General features: G+C 44.4%; 1 protein-coding gene across 1 annotated transcript in view; it reads right to left on the reverse strand.

Annotated features, from left to right (window-relative positions):
- Positions 1-4,007: 4,007 nt before the first annotated feature.
- The window catches only part of LYSMD3 (LysM domain containing 3), a 117,149-nt gene continuing 95,699 nt past the window's right edge, over positions 4,008-25,457 (reverse strand). Inside the window, exons 3-4 of the mRNA XM_078675369.1 lie at positions 17,945-18,225; positions 4,008-5,910 (exon numbers count right to left, since the gene is read on the reverse strand). Of these exons, the coding sequence (XP_078531495.1) occupies positions 5,269-5,910; positions 17,945-18,214 (912 nt within the window). The 5' untranslated portion in view covers positions 18,215-18,225 and the 3' untranslated portion in view covers positions 4,008-5,268. The remainder of the gene's footprint in view (positions 5,911-17,944; positions 18,226-25,457) is intronic.

Here is a 25,457-nt window from a genome sequence, read left to right on the forward strand (position 1 = left end):
TATAAAACCCCCCCAATACATACAATACAAGCACAGGAACCAATGAAAAGCAAGGGGGCAGGGTCTATTGGCTTCGGCAAGGTTTTTTTTTTTAACATGTTATACAGCAGCACAAGCTGTTGTGCAACATGGTTTAAAGTGTTCTAAAAAAAAAAAAAAAAGCTATAACCCAGTCAATGCTGGCTACGTCATACAATTTCTTTAAATATATATTTTTTTACTTTAGGCAAAGCTGGCTGTAAAGCATGTAAACAAAACCAGCTATATAGAAATCCGGCCTATGGAGGCAGCGAGCTACTGCTCGTCACACCACAGTATTAAATCACACCAGGGCCGGCACATAAACTGGGAAATATACACACAAAGGCACACAAGAACTCCAGGTGCAGAAACATTGTTATAAGAACAGCTCTGGTTTTACAAGTTTTAATCAAATCTAAAGAGTAACAATATTGGCAGGAGCGTGGGAAAACAAGTTTATCTATGCGCAACAGACACTTATGTGCGACTGATAGATGAGGAAAATAGACAGCTACGTAGAGGGAGCAAGTATAGGCAGGCCATGTTTGATTGGAGACGAGAGAGACAATGCTGCAGCTGTATGGATGATGAGAAAGGGAAAGCACATGGATGGGCTGATGCATGAGTGGGTTGATGTCTGGATGGATAAACGGGTTGATGGCTCCATGAGGTTTGGGTAGATAAATAGATGTAAGAATTCATTTTGTTTGGTTACATGGATGCATTTGTGAGTGCGGGTGGGTGGATGTATGGGTGGGAAGTAGATGGATGGATTTGTAAAGTCTAGGCTGATAGCTGAATGAATGAAGCAAGAAGAACAGACTATAAATAGGTAGCTACAAACACATAGATACAGGTAAATAGCGTGCCGAGTTAAGCACCTTGCTGACCTCATTGTGTTGCTAACTTTGCCCTCATCCTTCCTTAAGCTCTAAAATACAAAATATTGCAGGTGGTAATAGTAATCTTGAATAAGGGCAGTGCTCCGAAAAGGCACTTTTGGAGTTTGAAGGTGCTATATAAAAGTACCCACAGAAATAAAGAGGTGGCTGGCTAGAGAGGGCCAGGCTGAGTGATTGCGCTCTGGGACGCAAAGGTGTCCTCTAACTCAATCAGGGTTCAGCAGAGGTGATGTGGCCTCCAGTGGGGACATTTCTGCAGCTTCACACGCAGCTACTGTTTTCTTCTCTGCTCCCAGTCCTCTGCTGATTAAGTTCCCTTCCAAGTTGCTTGCCTAAAGACATCATCGGTTGGGGGAACACGACCCATTTGCTTTGGCAAGTTTGCAACTACTTCGGTTAGACTGCAGGAACTCGAAACGTGGAGACAGACATACAAGGGGTGGGGGGCATGAAGTCCCCATAGGAGGGCCACGGCAGGGCTGGGCTGCAGCTGGATGGCATGGACATCCACTGAGCTCCAGAGTAGCCTGCAGACCGATGTGCACACGGTCTACTTCAAAAGTGTTTTTTTTTTATTTTAGCATTTTTTATGTGCCTGAATGTGACAAGCAATGGGGCTCCAAACACACACAAATTAGCTGGGATGAGGTGTGTAATGGAACGGAGAACCTGACATAGAGACGCAGAGAGAAAAGCTAGCGCGGTGCAATGGAAGTGGAAAGTGACAACAGGATGAAGAAAGCAGAGGCTTTTCATATTGTACGTTTCAAACAGAGATTTCAAACCATGAAATTACATTAAAAATGAATGCAGTGACTGCCGTTTGCACACAGTACGGCCACCACTCACACAACTGCATGAATTGGAGGGCTGGTGATGGGGTGCATTTGAAGAATGAACAGATGGGGCTGTGTATGTAAGGGAGGAGACATGGACTTGGAGGCAGGTGGGTTATGTGGAAATAAAAACGTACTATGTGGAGAAAAACAAACAAGTGCCTTGCCTGATACACACAGGTCTCTTCCACTCCCCCAGCTAGATTTAATGGTGCAGCCTATCCCCAGGGGGCGTCATGCAGCTGCCGCTAATGGATGCCAGGTGTAAATACCAGTAGACCAATAAGGGCTTGCACACACTCCACTATCCCACCCTCCCTGCGAGCCTGCATGGACAACAAGATGCGGCCAGGAAGAGGGGAATGTAGTTTTGTTCAACTCGAGACACACTCTAGTGACAAAAATCACAGAATCTTGTGAATAAGCCAGACTCCAGCACTACTGCCCCCGAAATGCCCATGACTGTGAAGCGTGCTGTGCCAAACTGCAAGTGAGGGCAAGTACAATAATATGAGTTTGCAGTGAAAATGCGGTGCACAGGAGATGTGTTCAAATGTATCCTAGTTATTTGGTTTGTATGCTGCAGTGAGGCAGGAACGGCCCTGGATCGGGGAAACAACTGAAATGGGAGGAAGGTGGGAGGTTAGGAGACAACGGGCAGCGCAGGGGGTGGGCAAAACAACAGAGAGAGAGAGGGAGGGAAGAGAGGGCAGGGATGCATGTCTCACAAGCACCCTTGAAATGTGTGCAGCCAAGGAGAGATTATGTAAACAGGCACAGCAAGCACTGTGCTGTGAAAACATAAAAAAAGCAGAAGAAAACAGTACTTTGGCCACAGGAGACTGATCAGAGAAAGACACAAGGAACAACAGGAAATAGTAAGCTACAGCCAATAGACACAGAGGAAAAGTAAGGGGCAAGCAAATGAACCAACGAAACCGGATGTAAGCCCTTTTTAAAATGCATATTATCAATAGATTTTACAAGCACAGTGCAAGCGATGTGCAGACAAAACCTAATAAATGTGTCCTTATGTAATGTAACTGTTGCTCATGTACAGTGCTCCAATACCTTCGGGTCGAATATGCGCTATGTAAAAAGGCAAAAAAAAAACACCTCTGCTACTGCTTTCTACATGTTTTTAAAGGGAATGCTCTCATTGCACCCCACTCCCTCCTAAATTAAGCCTGGGTCACTGCATTCGCACATTTTCTGTGCTGTTCTTTAGTTCTTTGTTTTATACAATTTTGCCAAATGTGGAAGATTGTTGCATTATTCCAAGATCCAACTTGATGGCAGGGAATAAACCTAAAATTATTAATCTGGGAAAGGTCTCTTCCTGGAGAAGTTACCTTTTGAAAAACAGGGTTCTCAGACCGATAACTTTTTTGCACAGTGCTTCTTACCACACTTAACATTTTTAAGCAGTGCTGGTAACAAATGTTCGTATTTATCCAATTTCTAGTACCCACATTTGAGTCAATTGTGCAGGAATTTGACATAGTGACATTAACATGCACCAACTTAATAAACCTGCTGGTCTGCTTGATAACACAGCAGATAAGTCATTATGGGCAACCTAGCACCTCACAATAAAAGTGAATATTTTCATCAACAACAAAGAGCACAATACACAGAAGGTAGCTACGTAAAGATGAGAGTACACTTTTTACCCAGGAATGGTTCGAATACTCAAAAGCTTATAATGGCCAAAGTTGCAATTAAAGAAGCTTTAAGAAGGACTACAAGTAATGTGTCTTTTACATCACTGATTTGCCCGTGTCCCCTATTCTGTATTCCAACATAGACAGCAGTATAGGTTTCAGTAGTTTGGATAACATTTGTCATATCACTTCAATGGATATGCAGTAACTGCAGGTGTAGAGGTCCTGACACAGGCTGCACAAAGGTATCTCCTTTTTAAGTTAAAAGAAAGATGCGTATAGACAATGGCCTTATGTCAATATGTGAAAACGGAGGGCAGAGGCAGGAAAGGTGCATAAATAACACAACATTGTATAATGTTTTAAAATCATTGAAGTCTAAAGAACCAATAGCAGAGATCAGTGTACTGCCTTGATGATAAAGCATCAATCCCATTACATCCTCCCAGAGCACCACAGAATTTCTGTTTAATAATATCTGACAGCAGGCAGTTTTTGACTGTGCGACAAGTATTGTATGTAAAATGGTTTACAAAGGAGCAATGTTTAGGTGCACTTCGTTAGGCATAAGATCAGAGCTGTGATGCAGAGGAAAGAGATTGTTTAATTTGCTTAAGAAGATCTCCACAGTAGCATGATAAATTTAAAGACATGCGCCTAATAGTACCACAAACTGAATATTGGTGAAGTCCAGGTTCGTTCAGACATCTGTCACAGAACATACATTGCATAAAACAGCACACTGAATACTTCTTGGTCATGAAACGCTGCTAGTTAAACTCCTATAACACTCTCCTCGCTTTACGTAATTAAAATAGCATAGCTCTCAAGTTTTCCCCAAGTCTTACTTGAGTAGGATGTAAAGAACTTTCTTTGTATTGTAGTACTTGTAGTCCTGCATTCACAGCAAAAAATCTGCAAGCATGAAAATGCAAAAGAGAAACAACATCTCTATAATCTATTGGTTTGTGACATAGCAAAACATGAATACACAGAAACAAGGCACATAAGAAGTTAAAACTGCATCAACATTTTACGATGCTCAGACGACTCCCATAATAGCCATATCAGCGTTATTGCACACTGAAAAGAGACTGCAAGCAAATGAAGACAGAGATAATGTAGAGGCTCAGCATCTGATTGGTGCTTACCCTAACCCGGACTTATTAGGGATAAACTAGCCACTCACACGCCGAAATGAGATCAGAACATATCCTGTGCTATTGACCTGCAACAAAACCATCTCGCGTGTGAAGATGGATATTGCCATTTGCTAACAGCATTAAAATACTCACAAGTAATTAATACATGCAGTCAATGTGGACATTGCTTTAAAAGATATATATATATATATATATATATATATATATATATATATATATATATATTGGAAAAAACGTGTTTCCTTAATCCAGGTATAAAGTCAACTGTCTTCTTGGTTACAGCTTCGCTTATTTGAATTGGTGATTCAAAAACGTTTATGCAGTGGTAATTTATTAAAAAACTGCATCTGAATAAAGTGCTTGTGTTAAAAAAAAATCTTCATAAAAAAATACATCATTGAAATTCCTCTTCAAGAAATGTGACATTCTTCTTCCCAAAATACAGGACTTTAAACACTGGTTAAAAGCTTTCAACATAGATATCTCCAGGCAGCATGTTCGGAAGATGTTACACATTTCCTGTCCATTAATGTGCACAAAACCAGTTCATAGGCGTATAAGTGCACTAGTGGTTCACAATTAACAGGATCTCCAGTTAACATTTTCAGTTTCAAGTCATTTTTTTATTGAATCACAATAGATCCACCTGGGTCTACCTGCCATTCTGGCCTTCAATACAGTGCTACGTATAGGGTCTGTGAAGATTTGCTTCAGAGTTCGTGGGGTAATGATTATGCTCTCTTTCAATTTGATCAATGCCAGCGTTCACTTGCTCTACATCATTTGCTACTTTTTCTGCAAGTGTAGTAACCAACGACGTTGAATCATGGTGGCTAACATCGGCTTTCATTAAATACTCATAATACAGAAGATAAAACACGGGTGTGATTATACCAACTACCAACATGATAACTACTGCAGTCCACCACCGGATACCCCAGTCTGCTCCGTAATAGGGATCCTTTGGTTTTCTCTCTTTGTAAATAGGTTCAAAAACGACCTGTTCAGCTGACAGGGCAGAAACCACCTCATTCAAGTTTTCCCGCTTTGTGTTTGTACATTTCACAATCTGCTCTATGTCTCGGTCCACTTCTTGCAAGAAGTTGCCAGCACTTTTTTGGGGCGAGCTGGAATCCGGGGCTGGTACATTTTCTTGGTGCTCAAAAGAAAGAAGCGCAGGCCCAGATCTTGATATGTGCTTACCCTTTGGTAAGGAATGAGCCTCTCTCAGAAAGCTGAACTTCTTCACAGGGATTTTAATTGACCTTAGGGCAAAAAAGTCCTGTTCACTGATGAAATTGTTGGCTCTCTTAATGTCTGCAACCTGGAAAAAAAGGCATTTAATTAGATGCAAGAGAAGCTTACAAACATTTTAAATTTCCAGTTCCATCAAGACAAGGATATCTATTAAAAGAAACTGTCTGCAAAGAAGACTAAATCCAAATCTGTTGCAAAAAATAGCATCCAACTAGTTAATGAGCAAAAGTACATTATTAAAATATGAGATGGCAAACATACTGATTTATCATTCAAAGAGAACACGCTCGATATGTTCATCCAGTTTAGCTGCAATCCAAATCAGTGATATTAAGTGCACTCCTCATCACAGCCCAAACGTGTTATGAACCCTTCAAAAAGCTCTACTTTGATGCTAATCCGCACCAGATGGAGAAAGTTGTCTGCCCTTTTCAGTCCCCAAGAGGCAACTTCTTCACATTGAGTGAGCCATCAGCTGAATAGTACCATCTAAAGCTCCAGGGCCAGATGGCATCCCGTGGTATCTCTTCTTCTCTGACATTGCCAACAGGGCTAGCTATATTCTACTCCTCGCTAATGCCATAGCGAGTGGCCTCCAGTCCCAGGGTCCTGGAAGGGGGCAGAGGTGGTCCCTATATTTAAAAAGGGGATAGAGGAGAGCCCTGCAACTACAGGCCTACTAGCCTGATAGACGAGCAACAAAAGGTTTTCTGCAAAGCTTGGAAGACAACGCAATTCTAAGCAGGTTTTAGGGAAAAGACAGGTATTTCTTTATTGGAAGATCATAGTGATCTGTCAGGGCAGCCTATACTTAACCTTTATTGATCTACAGACCGCATTCGACTTAGTTCCCAGGCAGAGGCTATGGCAAGTGCTCAAAGATATGGGTATTCCATCACTCATTCTTAATTTGGTTGTCTACCTGCACGAAGACAATTTTGCCCAGGTAAGATGGGGTCACAGGGTAGCTCACAGACCGTATTAATGCTAGTAGGGGAGTCCGCCAAGGCTGCTTCCTGGCACCCACGCGTTTCTCTCTGTACATGAATGGAGTGGTACGTTTTTTATCATTAGAGCCTGCCGATGCTCCACTCTAGGTGGGGAAAAGGTAGTAACCCTTTTATTTGCAGACAACACCCTGCTGGTGCTTAAAACCCCGGTGGGGTTACAGTTACTATTTATTTATTTATTTTGAAAGTTTTATATAGCGCGGACAAGATCCTTGCAGATATCAGAGCGCTTTACAGAGAGAAGTACATGAGGAAGCATAGTCAGACAGATAAATCAATAGGTCAAACAGTACAGATAGGTGGCTAAAAAGCCAAACATGTGAGTAATAAAACAATTAATACAAATAATCAAAAAGTGTCAAACATGTAGCACATATTGGTGCAGAGTACTAACAGTGTTCGAGATAGTAGTTCAGGTGTATTTAGCCATGAGGATAGCTTTTACTTCCTTTTTAAAGAGTGTAGTGGAAGAGATAAGCCTGGTTTCGGGCGGGAGTGAGTTCCAGATCCTAGGCGCCATTCCTGAGAAGGAGCGCTTTTAAGTTTTTTCCTTCCGGAATCTTCGAGGTTTCAACAGAAGATTGTTTGTGCCTCTAGTGTTTCTAGCTCCTCCAGAGATTGTCAGTTTCTGAGCGAGGTATCCGGGTGAGTTTAGATGTACCGCCTTGTGTGTCATGCAGGCGATTTTCAGATGTATTCTGGCTTCAAAAGGCAGCCAGTTCAGGGATTTCAAGTCAGGGGTAATATGGGAGTGCTTTTTTGACCCAGTGATGAGTCTCGCTGCAGCGTTTAGAGAAGCTCTTAGGGGTGCAGTTGTAGTTAGGGGGAGTCCGCAGAGGGCGATGCTGCCGTATTCAATTCGAGGGAGGACTAGTGCCTGTACTGCAGTTTGGAAGTCTTTGGCTGGGAGGAAGGGTTTAAGTTTCCTCAGGGTGTTGATCTGGAAGTTCGCTCTCTTTGTTGCCTTGCTGATATGTTGCTGCATGTTCAGATTGGTGTCGAGTGTTATGCCTAGAGATTTTGCTGAGTCCACGATGATGGGTTGGACATTGAGTGCGGTTAGGTTTTTAAGCCACATTTGAGTGGTGGAGATCTTCGCTGGAGGTGAGATCAGAAGGAACTCTGTTTTCAGGGCATTGAGTTTGAGATGATTATCGGCAAGCCAGGATTGGGTGCATCTGATCGTTGAGTTCAGGAGCAAGATGTCTTTGGTGGACTGTAATTTGAGATAAAGTTGGGTGTCATCTGCGTACATGTGAAAGTGTACATTGGATGCTTGTAGCAAGGTGGTGAGAGGTTCCATGACTAGTTTGAACAGAGTTGGGGATAGAGAGGATCCTTGGGGGACACCTAGCGTTACGGGTATTGGCGAGGACATCAGGTTGTTGCTCTTGAATTTCTGCGACCTGTTGTGAAGAAAGGAGGTGAACCACTTGAGAACAGTTCCAGATAAACCCATTCTTGTGTTTAGTAGCTCTAGTAAATTCTCATGTTTAACGGTGTCAAATGCTGAAGAGAGATCAAGGAGGATGAGGAGCATCTTCTTTTTTTGTCTAGCATTTGAAGTGCGTCGTCAATTATGTGAGTCATAGCAGTTTCTGTACTGTGTCCTGCTCGGAAGCCCGACTGGTGAGGGTTGAGGAGATCAAATTGCTCAATGTGTTTAGTCAATTGTAGTTGTGCGCATTTTTCCAGCAGTTTGGCGAAAGTGGGAATATTGGTAATGGGACGGTAATTGTTGAGATCAGCGGGGTCGGCTGTAGGTTTCTTTAGTAGAGGTGTGACCTGACCAACTTTGAGGGAGTCAGGAATGCTTCCTTGTTGGAGAGAGCTGTTGATAATTTTAGTCCAGAGAGGGATAAGCCAGGGGGTAAAGTCTTTTACTGCGGTAGCAGGAAGGGGGTCCGTGAGGTGATTGGATGGTTTCAGGGTGCTGAGCAGTTTGCCAATTTCTGCTTCCGAGTATGTGCCAAAGGTTGACCATGTAGCATTGTTTTTTGGTTCAGTGAGTGCTAGGCACTGAGGTTTGGAGAAGAGGCTTGCGTCAATGAGGAGATCGCTCTTTATGTTGTCAGTTTTTTGGATAAAGAAAGCAGCGAAGTCTTCACAGGAGGGTGCCTCACGCCCAGTGTTGTGTGGTTGGGGTTGATCCTTGGATTGTGATCTGATTAGCTCAATTTCTTATTTTCCTGAAGTAGGCGTTTCTCTTTTTCTTCAGTTCTTTTAGGTGCATTGCCGAGGGAGCTGATCTCCATGCACGCTCTGCCATTCTCATGTTTCGTCTATCTTCATCGAGTCTCCCGTCAAACCATGGATTGGAGATTTTAGTAGAGACTCTTTTTAGCTGCATAGGTGCAGCCTCATTAATTATAGAGGTCATAGTGTTGAGATAGTGGTCAGTCAGTGTTTGAACGTCCGTATCGCCTGTCGGTGGCAGTAGGAGATTGCCCCTGTTAGGGGGCGAAGAGCCTGGGTTGAGTTTTATTAAATAGATTCAAACTTTTTTGTGACATGAGGGGCTTGGTGATAAATACCTCAAAAACCAAAAAAATGGCTTTCAATCCCCATAAGCCATACAAAGGCAAATGGACACTGGGAGGGGCTCCCCTGGAAAGAGTGAGCACTTTGACTATTTAGGAATTAGACTCTTCGAGAAAATGTCCTGGAAGCCCCATCTCACAAAGATGGTACTGAGTCACAAGCGCGTCACAGGGGCACTAGGGAAAGAACATCGCTCCTCCCATAGTAGGCCTATTGCCGCCGCTCTGCAGGTTTACGAACTTAATGCAGTTAGCTCTGCCCTTCATTGGGCAGAGCTATGAGGTTTCGGCAATATAACTGAGCTCAGCAGATCAGAGCATAATTCCTAAGGAATTCAGTGATGCTGCCTCAAAGTGACCCACTTTCCCCCATAAAGCTAGACATGGGACATCTACCCCAAGTGACATTGCTAAGCTTTGTCCTTTGCTGTTTTTGGGCTAGAATCCGGAGGTCTCCTGAGCTACTGTCTTATGCTGAAGCCATGACAGAGGTTATTCGTTTGGAAACCGGTAACAAGGTGGGGTGGATAGGAAACATAAGAAAGATCGTGGCCAATGCTGGGCTACATTAAGTGTGTGAAAAATCACACTCACCCCTGCTTTATAAAGCTACAGTAAAGCAACACTACTGGGAATGGGTAGCACAACAACAAACTACTAGGTCCGATCAAGGGAAACTTATTATAGAATTCTTAATGCATAAACAGGTCAGACTCATGGAACCTTACCTCGACCTAATTCAGACCCCAAGGACAGGAACTTGTACATTCAATTCAGGTGCGGTACCATCCTTGTCAACAAAGTATCACCTAAGTGGCACACCAGCGAACTGAGCCCCAGTAACTGCCCAGGTTACAAGGCACCAGTGGAGCCTGTAGCCCATGTGCTGTTTGCGTGCCCAGCTTACGTGAGCTCAAGACTCAAATTGATAAAACCCATTTGTCCGCAAATGGGCATACAGAACCACCGGGAAGCCTTGCATATCCTCAAATCGGATACTAGATCACTGTTTGTCTGCGCCATAGCTAAGTTTCTAGGCTGCATATGGGCCACCAGGAGAAAGGCCCAAGTGAATAATATAGTACGATGTAGTGTCTATGTCCCCAGTACCTATTCGGCCTGGGTATTAGGTACCACTCCCCTTGGGAATAACGTCACTAGTTGAGGCGATGCACATGCACTTTACTGTACACTGCAGACAAGCTGACCCACCTTGCATCTTTAAAACACAAGGGTCCAGAAGAACAAGTTACTTACCTTCGGTAACGCTTTTTCTGTTAGATACAATATCTGCCTGTGGATTCCTCACCTTGTGAATATCCAGCTTGCGTCAGCAACATTCGGAATTTTTTCTTCGTAGAACGTCGGCGTGGACGACGTCACAGGAGCACGGCATCGCACGCGACTCCATCTGACGTCACCGACTCCTTATTAGACCCACGTCGGCGTGATGACGTCAGTTCTGCCCTTTTTTCCGTGCCTTCGAGGCACCCGGACGGACCAACGACAGCAAATATGCAAATATACAATGTACACAGTACATACAAATCAAAATCGCACACAAAGTGTGCAGCAAAATTAGCAAAATAGCAGAAAACATACACACATAAAAACCAGGTATAGCAGAGTGGACAACGGGGAGGAGGGTGGGCAAGTGAGGAATCCACAGGCAGATATTGTATCTACCAGACAAAGCGTTACCGAAGGTAAGTAACTTGTTCTTCTGATAGATACATCTGCCGTGTGGATTCCTCACCTTGTGAATAGAGTCCCACAGCAGTCCCCACTCCCGGAGGAGGGTGTCCACTCTGCTATACCAGGAAATCTTGGAGAACAGAGCGCGCGAAGTGGCCATCCCTCCTCACCTCGGTATCCAAGCAGTAGTGCTTCGCGAAAGTGTGGAGGGAGGCCCAAGTCGCGGCTCTGCAAATGTCCTCAACAGGTACACCTCTAGACAAAGCAGATGTTGCAGACTTTGCTCTAGTTGAATGTGCTCTAATACCCTCAGGAGGGTCCTTACCCGCCAAGGAATAGCAAATCTTGATGCACAGGATTATCCACCTGGAAAGTGTGCGCTTGTGCACCGCTCTGCCCTTCTTACAGCCAGCAAAACCAACAAACAGCAGGAAGTCTGCCCTGTGAGGGAGACGGAGCAGTGGGTGAGAGGAGAGGTGAAGAAGGTCTGTGTACCACACCCTTCTTGGCCAATCCGGGGCGACCAATATGAATTGGGCCCGGTCTTGGCGAATCTTCCTCAGAACCCGAGGAATCAAGGGTATGGGAGGAAACGCGTAAAGGAGTTGATTGTCCCAACTCAACTGAAACGCGTCCCCCAAGCTCCTTGCATCGGAAACTGGAGACTGCAGAATGACGGGCAGTGAGCATTCTGGTGAGTGGCGAACAGGTCCACCTGAGGAGTCCCCCACATCTGAAAGATGTCGTGAACCACCTCCGGGTGAAGCCTCCACTCGTGGTCGGCAGAGAACTGCCGACTGAGACGGTCTGCACGAACGTTCAGAACTCCGGCCAGATGATTTACCATCAGACAAATCTGGTGATCCTGAACCCAGGACCAGAGACGCAGAGCCTCTCTGCAGAGACACTGCGATCCCACACCTCCCTGCTTGTTGATATACCACATCGCGGTCGTGTTGTCCGTCAGGACCTGAACCGACTGACCGCGAAGGAAGGCCTTGAGCGCCAGACTTATCACCCGCAATTCCAAAAGGTTGATGTGAAGCAACCTTTCCTCTGGAGACCAAAGTCCTTTGACCTCCAGGTCCCCCAGATGAGCACCCCACCCGAGAGTGGATGCATCCGTTATCACTGTGGCCACTGAAGGAGGAAGTTGAAAAGGCTTTCCTTGTGACAGATTGCCTTCCACACTCCACCAAGACAGATCCGCTGCAGTTTCTCTGGAGATCCTCACTGACTCCCTGAGATCTCCGTTGTGCTGATACCACTGCCTGCGGAGGCACCACTGGAGTGCCCTCATGTGCCAGCGTGCATGATTGACCAACAGAATGCAAGAAGCCATCAGACCGAGCAGACGAAGGACCTTCAGGACTGGAACAACCGCTCCATTGTAGAATAAAGGAATCATTTCTTGTATGTTGTGAATCCTTTGAGGTGGAGGGAATGCACGACATACAGTAGTGTCCAGTACCGCACCTATGAACAGGTTGCGCTGGGAGGGCACCAGGTGAGACTTGGGTACATTTATCGAAAAACCCAACTTGTGCAACAACGGAGTCGTCTCTTGCAGATGATGAAGCACATTCTCCGGCGACTCCGCCTTGATCAGCCAGTCGTCTAGATAGGGGAACACAGGAATCCCCGATCTTCTGAGATGCGCAGCCACCACTGCCATCACCTTGGTGAAAACTCGAGGCGCAGTAGTAAGCCCAAAAGGAAGGACCGCAAACTGGTAATGTTGCGATCCCACCGTAAAACGGAGGTACTTTCTGTGCGACTTCAGAATGGGGATGTGAAAATACGCATCCTGCAAGTCTATCGACCCCATCCAGTCTTCTTCCATCAGCGCTTGAAGAACCTGTGCAAGTGTGAGCATTTTGAACTTCTCCTGTTTGAGATAGAGGTTCAAAATCCTGAGGTCCATGATTGGCCGAAGCCTGCCATCCTTCTTGGGTATCAGGAAATACCGGGAGTAGCACCCCTGACCCCTTTCCCGCTCTGGAACCACCTCTAACGCACCTTTTCGGAACAGTGCCAGGACTTCTTCCTGCAGGAGAAGAAGGTGGTCCTCCGAACAATAACCTTGGCAAGGAGGGTAATTGGGAGGGAACTCCTGAAAAGGAAGTGCATACCCATTCTCTACGAGATTGAGAACCCAAAGATCTGATGTAACCGATTCCCAATCCCGTAAAAAGTGGGTAAGCCGACCCCCTACCGGACCCACATGATCCAGAATGGCGGATCTAGGGCTGCTTTGCTGATGTAGGTGGGGGTTGGGTATTATTGGAGGAAGTAGAGGAAGAGGAGACTTGACGTCCACGTCCACGACCCTTTTGTCTACCTCTATAAGATTTATACAGAGGGTTTTGTTGCTGCTGCTGCTGTTGTTGTTGTTGCTGGCCTTGTCTGAAGGGACGAAAAGAGGATCTACCAAACCCTCTAAACTTCTTAGTGGTAGAACCTCTTGCCTGGAGACCCAAAGATCTTGCAGTAGCCCGGCTATCTTTGAATCTTTCCAAAGCCGCATCCGCCTTCTTCCCAAAGAGGCCTGTCCCATCAAAAGGTAAGTCCATCAAAGTGAATTGAACGTCTGCCGAAAAATCAGAAGCCTTTAACCACGCAGCTCTTCTGGAGGCAACAGTAGAACCCATAATTCTGGCAACAGAGTCCGCCGTATCCATGCCACTCTGAATAACTAAGCGGGCAGCAGCTTGAGTGTCGGAGACTACCTCATTAAAGTTCTTTCTATCATCCTCAGGAAGCTTAGATGACAGTTGCTTCACAGAGTCCATCAAAGCATGTACATACCTCCCTAGCAAACAAGTAGCATTAGTAGATTTCAAAGCCATGCTACTTGATGAGAAAATCTTTTTAGCAGATTGGTCCAATTTTTTTGAGTCTTTGTCTGCTGGCACTTGAGGAAACGAACCTGCCGACCTGTTGGAACAAGCGGCCTGTACTACTAAGCTCTCAGGAGAAGGATGTGTTTCCTCCTCTTGCGCTTCTTCCTCGAGGAACCTGAAGCATGACCCGAAGCCGACTTGGATCTGGACCTCGATCTTTCTCTAGACCTCGACCTTGCTCTGGCTCTCGACCTCGAAGCCGACTTCGACCTCGACTTCGAACGCGACTTCTGTCTCGACTTCGAGCGTCTCAACGTCGACCTCGATGATCTTTCAGCTTCTCTTCCCTTTACTTTCGCTAGAAGAAGTTTAGCTTCACGTTCACGCAAAGCCTTAGGATTCAGTTTGAAGCAGGATCGACAGTTTTTAACGTCATTGTCTGATCCTAGACACCATAAACAATCACTATGTGGATCGGTGATCGACATCATGCGAGCGCATGACCCACATTGTTTGAATCCTGTCTTCCTCGACGACATTCTCGACGAAGAAGGAATAATTAAAGATGAAATAGTAACACTATAATAGTAGAAGATACTAAGTATCGCAGAAGATCCCAGAAACCGTTAGCGTCGTCGACGCGGAAAAAAGGGAACTGACGTCATCACGCCGACGTGGGTCTAATAAGGAGTCGGTGACGTCCGACGGAGACACGCGCGATGCCGTGCTCCTGTGACGTCGTCCACGCCGGCGTGCTACGAAGAAAAAATTCCGAATGTTGCTGATGCAAGGGGGATATTCACAAGGTGAGGAATCCACACGGCAGATGTATCTATCAGAAGGTGAATATCCTGATAAATTATTGTTGAGCACTGATATCATTGTAAGATATTTTAACCTGTAATGTTTTAATTGTTGTTTTAATCTTTCGTTTTATGGGTACTACCTCAATTTTTACAAATGTAATCTTTTTACTGTATGAATGCTTTCTGTAAGATGAATTGTTCATTCGATCATGACAGGTGGGCTCTTGCAACGGCACAAATGTCGGACTCAATTTTATTCCTCGTCAACTCCAGCACTGGCACCGGGTAACCTGAACGGACACTGTGGGGGAGACTTTATGGAGGAGTGTGGCTCACTGATTAGAGCGGCAGACCCTGATGCAGAGGTCTGGCCCGGGACCAGGGTTCAATTCCCGACGCGGCAGGGTCCTGAGCCTAAAATGTCCACGGACTCGATAATTCTCGCCTCGGTGCCTATTCTAATCATGGGGTCCCACGCTGCAACTCTGGGCAATAGTTGCTTAATCTCCACTACGGCGGCCCACCCGCTGCGGGATGCCTGGCTTTCACCCTGGGGATACCCAGTAGGGGTTAACTCACAGGGAAAAGCCGGGACGAGTTCCCAAGGCAAGTGCCTTGATGCCTTCGGGTGACACGTGCGCTATATAAGTCGCAATACATTTACATAAATATTCAAACAGTCTCCGCGCTGCATAGATCAAGTTCCCACATTAGGACGAAGCTCTGTACACCCCGTGACATGTGTCGAAAGGATTGTATACTCTTTCGTCTTTTATACTCTCTTAACCACATTTTATGCCTGTCTGTCTTTTTGCTTTTATTTCACTGGTTGTTAAAAATAAAGCTTATATATTAATATTACTTAATGCCACGTGGGCGTTTACCGTGGGAATCGAGGACAACAGATCATTGGAAGATCTTCTCCCAATGGATGATGATGACAAATTCACCTGTTTTTGCAACAGGTTTATTGACTTTTCTAAATATTATGGGTTCCTAGCTAGAAAGTAAAGTCATTCTATGCACTCTTACCCTGCCATGCACCTTAGCACTTTATTGTGCTTGCTCGAATTGCCATAAGCTAATGCAGACATTGATTTTCTTTGATTCATCCTTACTTTGATTCATCATTACACAAAGTAAGGAGACTTGCTGCCTTTATGCTTATCATAGCTACTGTTGTGAGTCTCTCTTTCTCTCCTGTTTAGACTGTCATTACTGCAAATGTCCAGAGTCTCCAGTACAATCCTTAATAGGAAGTTCGATTTTTTCTTTAGTTAATCTGACCCTGCTCCAAAATCTACTTGCTTTTTTCCAGAAGGAACTCAATGTGTTCATGTTAGGATAGGACAGGTCCTTTAACTTAGAATAGGGTCTATGTTCTGAATGGAACATGCTTTTATTTTCTATGCTTGTTCTAACCAATCTTATTTTCGATTATTTTTGTAAATGCTTTATTTAACTAATGAGAATAAAAATAAAAATACAGACTAATCTCTCTAAGAGAAAATAAACGAAACCTCTCTTTATTGGCTGACCATCAAATGCAATAATGACTTTGATGGGTACCTGTTTGTTCCTGGGAGACTTCACGGCCGGGCTTTGCTCCGCCGAAGCGCCGCACCAGCCACCAAGGGCCGGGCCTTGCTCCGCCTGCTTCCCGGCCGGGCTTGGCTCCGCCGGGCCCCTCCCTCCACCAGCGACGCCCACAAGAGTGCCAGGAGGCGCATAAAGGCAGCGCCAGGGCAGAGCTCAGTGGGGGTACCTGTTTGTTCCTGGGAGACTTCACGGCCGGGCTTTGCTCCGCCGAAGCGCCGCACCAGCCACCAAGGGCCGGGCCTTGCTCCGCCTGCTTCCTGGCCAGGCTTGGCTCCGCCGGGCCCCTCCCTCCACCAGCGACGCCCACAAGAGCGCCAGGAGGCGCATAAAGGCAGCGCCAGGGCAGAGCTCAGTGGGGGTACCGGTTTGTTCCTGGGAGACTTCACGGCCGGGCTTTGCTCCGCCGAAGCGCCGCACCAGCCACCAAGGGCCGGGCCTTGCTCCGCCTGCTTCCCGGCCGGGCTTGGCTCCGCCGGGCCCCTCCCTCCACCAGCGACGCCCACAAGAGCGCCAGGAGGCGCATAAAGGCAGCGCCAGGGCAGAGCTCAGTGGGGGTACCTGTTTGTTCCTGGGAGACTTCACAGCCGGGCTTTGCTCCGCCGAAGCGCCGCACCAGCCACCAAGGGCCGGGCCTTGCTCCGCCTGCTTCCCGGCCGGGCTTGGCTCCGCCGGGCCCCTCCCTCCACCAGCGACGCCCACAAGAGCTCCAGGAGGCGCACAAAAGCAACGGCAGTCACTCGTCCCGCGGGACGCGCCGGGCGAAGCCCGGGCAAAGGGCGGGCCCTCTGAGACCGAAAGAGACTGGACTGGGCCACCCCCCTTGGACTTCATTAGCATTCCAGCAAATGTAGTACCCTCTCACGTTATATTATAAAGTGTAGCGGCTTGTAGTTCCAGATGGAGGGTAAAAGCAAAAGTAGAGCTGTGGTTAAAAAGACACCTATGCATACACGATCTACTACTAGAAAACTTACATCGGCGCCAACTCCATTACCCACTTTAACCGCCATCGATAGAATGCTGCAGCAAACAATTGGGGTTGTTGTTAATGCGATTGAAAATACTGAAAGAAGACTATCATTACCACCTAGCATGTGTTTAATAACTCAATCGCCAAAAGTAGCCAATACACCTGCAAATATTACAAATGAAACAACGTATATACTATATACTATTAGAACCCTGGAACCCCTTGCCAACCCCAACCTCCAATGCCAGATGCGAAGAACAGGTGTGATGGAGCAAGGAGGGCTGGGAACGACAGAGCGAAAAGAGGAATTTAATGTACGATGCTTCTCACACTATCACACCCTCCATTGGATCACAGAGCTCCACTCACACTTTTAATCCTGCTGTCAAGTTAATTGTTCACAGCTCTTCTTTATTTGTACTGAGGCATCATTCTCACAGACCCTCCATACTCCCTCTGCAGGCTGTTAAGCACCTTAGATGTGGTCAAAGCACCGTAGTTATTGATGACAATTTTAGCACTGGATAGTAACGGAGTTTTCCAATGAACTTAGTGTATAGACATTATTAATAAAACCAAATATAACAAAATTAATATTATAGAGCTTGTTATTTATGTGACAAACAAAGAGAACTTACAGAACAACTATATTGCAGAGCAACTGCATTTAACGTATCGCCTTCTTGTATTTCCTTTGTTACGAACACAATGTCGTCCAGTCGGTCTCTAGAAGTGTTTCGCCTGATTTTCTCTTTTCCTCTTGGACGCAGCTCATATAATTCATTATCATCTTCCAAAGTATCATTGTCTGAGTTCGCACCATTTCCAAATGGATAGCTGTGACTGACCACAGGAGGTTGAATGACTTCCTGTATTAGGAAACTACGATTCAGATTCCTTCCGGACATGGTCAGGAAATCTAAGGAAAAAATACGAAAATGAATTTGAACAAAAAATCAAAGCGATAGCTTTTCATGGCTAATCTTTTTGTGCATGTTCTCAAATTGCACTGAGAAAAGAATGAATACGAACACACACCTTTGGTTATTTTTTATAACATTTGTATTGAGTTTTACATATTGATGGTACAGTACGTCATTCAATAAAGTTAATTTCATAAAAAGGAAAAATATTGCAGCAACAAGTAGAACAGCACAATGTGCCATATTGTCTTTAGAAGGTACATCCGTTTAAGGTAAAACAAAAACTAGTTATAAAGGATATAATTCGCTAATTTCCCACTAATTCCCAATATTTTGTAGCATGCTAAATGGCTCGACAACTTCAATAATCTGTATAAGCAGCAATTCCAGTGCTTATTCAGAAGGGAGTTATAAGGCGAATATATCACGTTTCCTGGAATCTCCTGCTTCCATTATAGGTTGGGTTATCCAATTAAGGATTTCAGTAAAGTGAAGTCTCTTTAGTTTGCCTGTAGTTTCCTCAAACTGTAGTAGAATATGCTTATTCTATTTGTCATATATAATTGCTCTCAACTGGCAAAACGGACTATCTCAGCTCTGAAAAAGGAATGTATGACGTTACAACGAATTCCGTTGCAACGCATGCCTTTACCACGCATGCGTTACAACGGAATTCGTTTTCCACGCATAACCTTTACCTCGGATGCTTGCGTGGTGACGTCATATGTCGTTAAGAGAAAGCGGAAGTTTATTTTCCGATTTCTCTTAAACGACGCTGATTAAATACATAACCCGACGTGACTAGAGGTGAGATTTTTTTGGGGGGGGGCAGACCCCCCCAACTCCCCCTATTTTTACTTTTTACCTTTACCACATATGCCTTTACTACAAACCTCGTAGTAAAGGTATGCGTGGTAAAGGCTTTCGTGTTAACCACGCATGCGTGGTACTGCATGCGTGGTTAAGGATTTCGTGGAAACGGCTTCGTTGTAGAGGCCGTTTCCCCTGAAAAAGTGCAGATTTACAACGACTGCTGCCAGGGGAATATTGTAGCTATATATGTGCTGATCAGTTCCACTATCGAAAATTGCTGGGAATGGTCATAACAAATGTATCATGGGTAATAATGGCTGCAGGCAGGAACAACTGCAGTTTTCAAGAGGGAAATTTTAATTAGGTTGTTCAAGCTAGCACACTTTTGTTTTAGGCACAAAATGCAATAATTTCAGCTCTAAATTTGACATTACACGTTCATAGGAGTCTTTGGGTAAGTGCTGAACACTTACAAACAGCCTGGCTCGGATATCACAGAATCTCAAAATGTTCCTGAGTTTAACATGAGTGATAGTCCAGAAATATAAAAGGGGTGGGAGGGGAAATGCATGAGTAAATCCACTGATATAATGAGGATTCCAAGTGACTTTAACCCTCAAAGGTTTAATTTCAAGGCAACACAAGAAAGTGTACACTAAATGCAGCATCTATACTCTTCCCCCATAATTCCCTCCCCTGCCCCAAACCAGGTGTTAAGCTGTATATTTGAGAGTTGACATACTGTTCCAACCTCTACCATATTTTTTCTGGAAACGTTACGGTGGCCTCCTGCCATGTAGTTGTCCCGTGATGTCGCAGAACAGTATGGGATGGAGACTCCGTGGAGCAGTCACTAGACAGTTTGACCTGGACTGGGTTACATCTTCTCCTGGTGGGATTTTCTTTTAAATATGTGTATCCATATTTGTACAAGCCTGCTTGTAGCTGAATTAATCCTCTTTCCAACAAACAAGTTGCCTGCTTGTGTTCCTGCATCACACACCACTTATCTGTGCACCAACAATGGCGACAAGTATTAAAGAACGAGTTAGAAGTACTCTTAGATAAAGTACCTGAAATAATCTGCATTAAAGATGGGCACTACTTCCTGCAAAACCTGATGGCGGTGTGGGCTTTCAATGAAATGTGGGACCCCACCAGTGCGTTCCTATCTGGCAGCCCTATGAAGCGACACTAGTAATGTACAAGGAGGACTCTAAAGGAACACAACCTTTTCTGATTTTAGATGTCCAGAAATTGAAGTTCTTTCTCTTAAGTATTTAGAGGTTCTATACTCACTAAGGCCTTACCCTGGAAATTAATTCAGTGAGTGGATTTTAAGGGCAACCAATGTGCCTAAGATCAAAGGGAGTTTTGCTGCAAGCGGTATAGCAGTTAATTAGGACCTAATTACAGCACAAAAAGGAAGCTATTTGAAGTAGAGAAATCTTACTGATTTACACTCTGGATCATAAGGGATGCTGAGATAGCAGAGGCAGATTACAACGTGCAGGGTAACAAGTGGCACTGCAGTGGCTGCAGCAGTCTGCTATCTCTGGGGTTGCCAGTAGCCTTTCAAGCAGAACTGTATTTTAAAGATTAAGAAGCATGTATCTGTTTTTTTCTGGATGGAATCAGCAGGCTATCCTGTTTTTGTGGATTTCAGTGGAGTTCTGTCAGTGTTTTCCAAACTTTTCTATTAAAAATCAATGATTATCAGTGTTTATTCAGCTGCCTCAACTACATAATAAACAAAAACTGTGTTTTTCCAGTGTTTACAAAATATGTTTTTTTTTTGCAGTGACTGTTATAAAGCACATATTTAAGTTAAAGGAGAAGTAATGCAGGGTAAGTTAGTGTCTTTTGATTGGTAGTCTGTGTAATACATTTATGTTAGACTGTTTTAAGCATAGTAAGTCTGTGTATTGTACTCTACCTCATACTTACCTCTCACTACCCTCTGTCCCATCTCATTACATCTCTCACAAGGTCAGGACTCTGTCTGGCGTACAGAGCTACTAATGGATTATAAGAAAGTAAGCATGCTGTAATCAAATGTTTTAAAAACAAATTACTGAACATGGTTGCAGGTCATGCAACTACTCCATACTGAATTGTGGAAATCGAAAATAATTTCTTTTAGCTTAGGCTGAAGCCATCTTGTCTGTGGCATCCATTTTGTTAGCTACGTAATTCTTCTGTCTTCCCTGCTGCTTGCCCTTCTATTCTGCTTGAGTGATCAACGTTAGTTAACTCCTTCAGTACTAAGCCAAAGCAAGGTATGTGCTGAGAAAAGGCCTGTAGCTGCTGAAATGCACCTGGTTAAAGATGTAACTGATATGATGTGCTGCTGTAAGCAGTTATGTTCCCCCTTCCACTTTGCTGACTAAGTGATTACTCATCTGCCCATGTCTGGCTGTAACTATTCCTGTGTATGCTTGTACCTTCTATTTGTAACTACATGCTTACTCTGCAACAAAGTCTGTATATAAGCACCATGGCCTGTGTATTCAATGTACTACCTCCTGAACACTTGAGGGTGTTGTATGGACGTAGTCCCGCTCATGAGTGAATAATAAACTTGTTCTTTTAATTCCAGCTTCAGTGCCAATCTCTATTTTGTTGGTCTATGGCCCCGTGGACAAGATAGCGGTGAACCCTGCACCGTGTGCCCAATAATTGGCACATTTCCACAGAATATTAGGACATTGTAGGGGTGGTCAACCCTACCAACAGTATAGTAACTTCTGAAACCTTTAAACATTTACATTACATCAGATTAATTTGTAGCCTTGCATTTAAAGAGACCTGAATGTGAAGCTTTAAGCATGTTCACAGTTTCTTTTCTGCATTCTTTACCCGACTATATTATGGTGGTGTTGTGTGGGTATTCATAGCTGCTAAGTGCCCCATCACAAATGTCAAAATGTAATTTAGTCCTGACTTTTGAAAAGACATTGCATTGTATGCCAGGACTTGAAATGTTGCTGTTAACATTGTAACTATGGACTCAAAAAACCTCAGCAGTAAAGTGCAGTTTAGTAATGTAGTAAAGTGGCTCTATATATACTGGACCAAAGTAAGGTACAGTGTGTATAGAGTCCCCAGGCCCCAGAGGTTTGGCAGAGGCTAAAGTTAGATATAACCTTACTCTCTAAAGTGGTAGGTTGGTCGAGCAGTAAGGGAGTATCAGAGGACAGTGTAAAGCATTTGTTGTACACACTTAGTCAGCAAATGGTCTCACACACTCAAGAACTGAACTTTAGGCCAATTGTTTTGTATCAAAAGATATAGTTGTTTTATTTTAGAACCAACAAGGTATCAAAATATAATTTCTCAGATGAGTTACTTTAGTTAAATACTTTTCAAATAGGCAATAGACTTTTTGAATGTAATAGTTGCAATAGGCAACACAATGCAACATTGAGCTCAATGGGAATTTCTGGTTAAATGCAATTACTTACTTTTCTAACCACAGGACTGGATCCTAGATTCAGTCCCGGGACATGAGCTATGAACAGTTAAGTAAAAGCGTTTTGGTTACAGTAGTGATTTTTAAGGAATATTGTATTTTAAAAGTTGACACTTACACTTAGCTGACACTTACACTTAGTTGAAATTTGTTGTATCCTGAGATTTACATGGCTATGTAAATCAGTCTAGGTCTTCCTAGCTGCTCAGCCAGAGCAAGAGATGGTGACGGAATGTTGGTGTGCCTGTGATGAATGGAATGCCTGGGTGCCTGTGTGGATGAGTGTGTGACAGTTGGAGATGGGCTGAGCAGCTAGGCAGGCTGCTCCTGGTGGGGCTGGCAGGGGCTGGCACAGGAGTCATAAGAGCTGGATTTAGAGTTGTACCAACTTGATCCCCGTTTGAGTTACAAGACATGGATTAATAAAGAAGACTTGAAGAAACCTACAACCTGACTACAAGTGTCTTCTTATACAAAGTACAACATATTTTTGGCGACGAGGACCAAGGACCAAGACCCAAGCGTACTTAAGGACTGAACAGTAATCCAGAGACTCCTAAGAAAACTTTGTAACCAGCGTAACTTGAAGGAAACAAAAAGAAATGAAAAGTATGGAGTAAAAGGCAAGTTAGCCCAACCAGTGTCCTGTCATCGGACGGCCCCAACTTGTTGCCTGATCCTACTCCATGGACTTGTCCACAGGTATGGCCTGTTTGCAGTTTGGGTTTGTTTGTGGAGACTTTTACCCTGCAGTATGGATGTATCCACTGCGCAAGAGAACTGTGGTTGGTCAAGTTTAGAGTTATGTCTAACTCTGTGAAGCATGGAACGCTGTGGCGTTAAGCTTCGTGCCTTTATAAAGCACAGTTTTGGTCATTTTTCAATGTGGATACTGGCATGACTAAGAATAACGGTTTATCTGTTGTAAGCTTTACAGCAATGGGAGATTGGAAGCTTTGAGTTATGTCTAACTCTTATATGGTTGGCTCTGATCTATTTACATTATCAACAGCACTTTTCCAATTCTGTCCGTTTGTAAATGGATTTACAGGGAACTAGCCATTGGTTTGCTCGACTAGTAGCAGCAATTTTGTGGGATTAAACAGCCGAGCTACACAACGTCAAACAGATGAGAGGATGAGTGGCTGGTAAACTGAATTGGTAGTACTTTTATCGCTCGAGCAGAGAAAGCGTGTTGAAAATGTTTTGATTTTGACAGTGCTCATATCTACCTATGAGTGAAATTATCCAATGCTTGATGGAACTTCGTTTTTGTTACCACGTCAAACTGCCAATTGCAAAAGTTCAAATGTGACGTGGCTCGCGCTCACCTGCGTGCTGTGTCTTGGTCCCGTGCTGTCTCTGGCGCATGCTGATCCTGGAGAGAAGTCCGTTGCTCTGGGAGCTCTTCACCGGGCAGGCTCCATAAGATTATGATGACGCAGTAGAACACTCAAGGGGAGTCGGCGATTGTGCTGCATGCGTCATCGGGGAGACAGTCAGTGATTCTTCCTGGTCCCGTTAGCACGTCATCTTCGTGCGTGAGGAAAACGTCTGGATCAGAGGTCAGAGTTTAACTGTTCGTCACACTTGAGCGCTACCTGTCTGGAGCGGATTGCAGTTTTTTTTTGTGTGAAGTAAGTGTCTTTTTCACCTCACGTCTTACAGCGATCTTTAATCTTTCTTTGGTGAAGCTTTTCAGTGTACAGCAAAGTTTACTTTTCACGAGACTGCTTCTGCCAACCATTTATGCATTTGGTTGTTGTAATAAGGTTCAGTAAGGCCGGATGGTGGCTGGAGACAACGTGGCACGTCAGTACTGCTGTACCTTAGGCAGTAAGTTATCTGAGTCTCGTTCCGAGTATCATACATTAATGTACATTTAAAGACGAATTTTGAATGTGAATCTTGGTCTGGTGTGCCATCTAGTTGTTCTGGGAATTATAACAGGGAATCAGGAAGAGCCCTGAACGACTCAATGAGATTGTTGGAACTCATGCTAAATTTAAAATAGCAGTGTCCAGTTATCTTTTATCTCATTACAGTTTAATGTATGTTAAAGCACTTTACGCTAGCACCATTTCAATGTCTTACTTCACAAGTTAAGGTGCATGTCGTGTGGTGATGTATTTGTTGCATATATGAGTTGCAGCACAACTCGGGTGAGAGATCGCTCACCGGTGGGTAACGTAGTTGGGAAGTGTTCTTCTTTTATGGTTATAGTACTTGTTTCCACCATGCAAATTATGGTAGTTTGTGATGCCACTGTTTTACGCTATTTGCAGCTTGGGGACATCTTTGTCTCTTGGAGGGTGGACATCACTGGTTTCCCCTTAGTTGAGGGTAGTTCTGGTTATGGTGGGTGGTCCCCATCATCTTGTGTTATGTGTTGGTAAGTCGCCTTGCGCTGCACATTTTATGTTGGTATGTGTGTAAGTCGCCCTGCGCCTCACGTGTTGTTCTGTGTAAGTCGTCCTGTGCCTCAGATGTTGTTGTGTGTAAGTCGCCCTGCGCATCACGTGTTGTTCTGTGTAAGTCGTCCTGCGCTTCAGGTGTTGTCGTGTGTAAGACGCCCTGCGCGTCACATGTTGTTCTGTGTAAGTCGCCCTGTGCTTCAGATGTTGTTGTGTGTAAGTCGCCCCGTGCTTCACTGTGTGTGTGTACTCTTTATGTGGTCCATATTGTGGTACACGTGCATCTGTAGTGTTTGTTCACCCTTGATGTTGGTTTCTGGGTTTCGGTGTTCGCTGTGGGGTATTACACCCTTCTTCTCTTGTGTTTTGGGAAAGGATGGGGTCTTTGTTAGCTGCATTCGTGATTTGTCTTTACATTGTTCCTGTCCCAATCTGTAAATGTGTGATGATTTTAATTTAATGAATTTTAACAACTTTCATTGTTTACTTAATGAATCTTTATAACCTTCATTAGGGAGGAGGGGCGAAT

This window comes from Lissotriton helveticus, chromosome 2_1 (assembly GCF_964261635.1).
Source record: "Lissotriton helveticus chromosome 2_1, aLisHel1.1, whole genome shotgun sequence".
Classification (NCBI taxonomy): domain Eukaryota; kingdom Metazoa; phylum Chordata; class Amphibia; order Caudata; family Salamandridae; genus Lissotriton; species Lissotriton helveticus.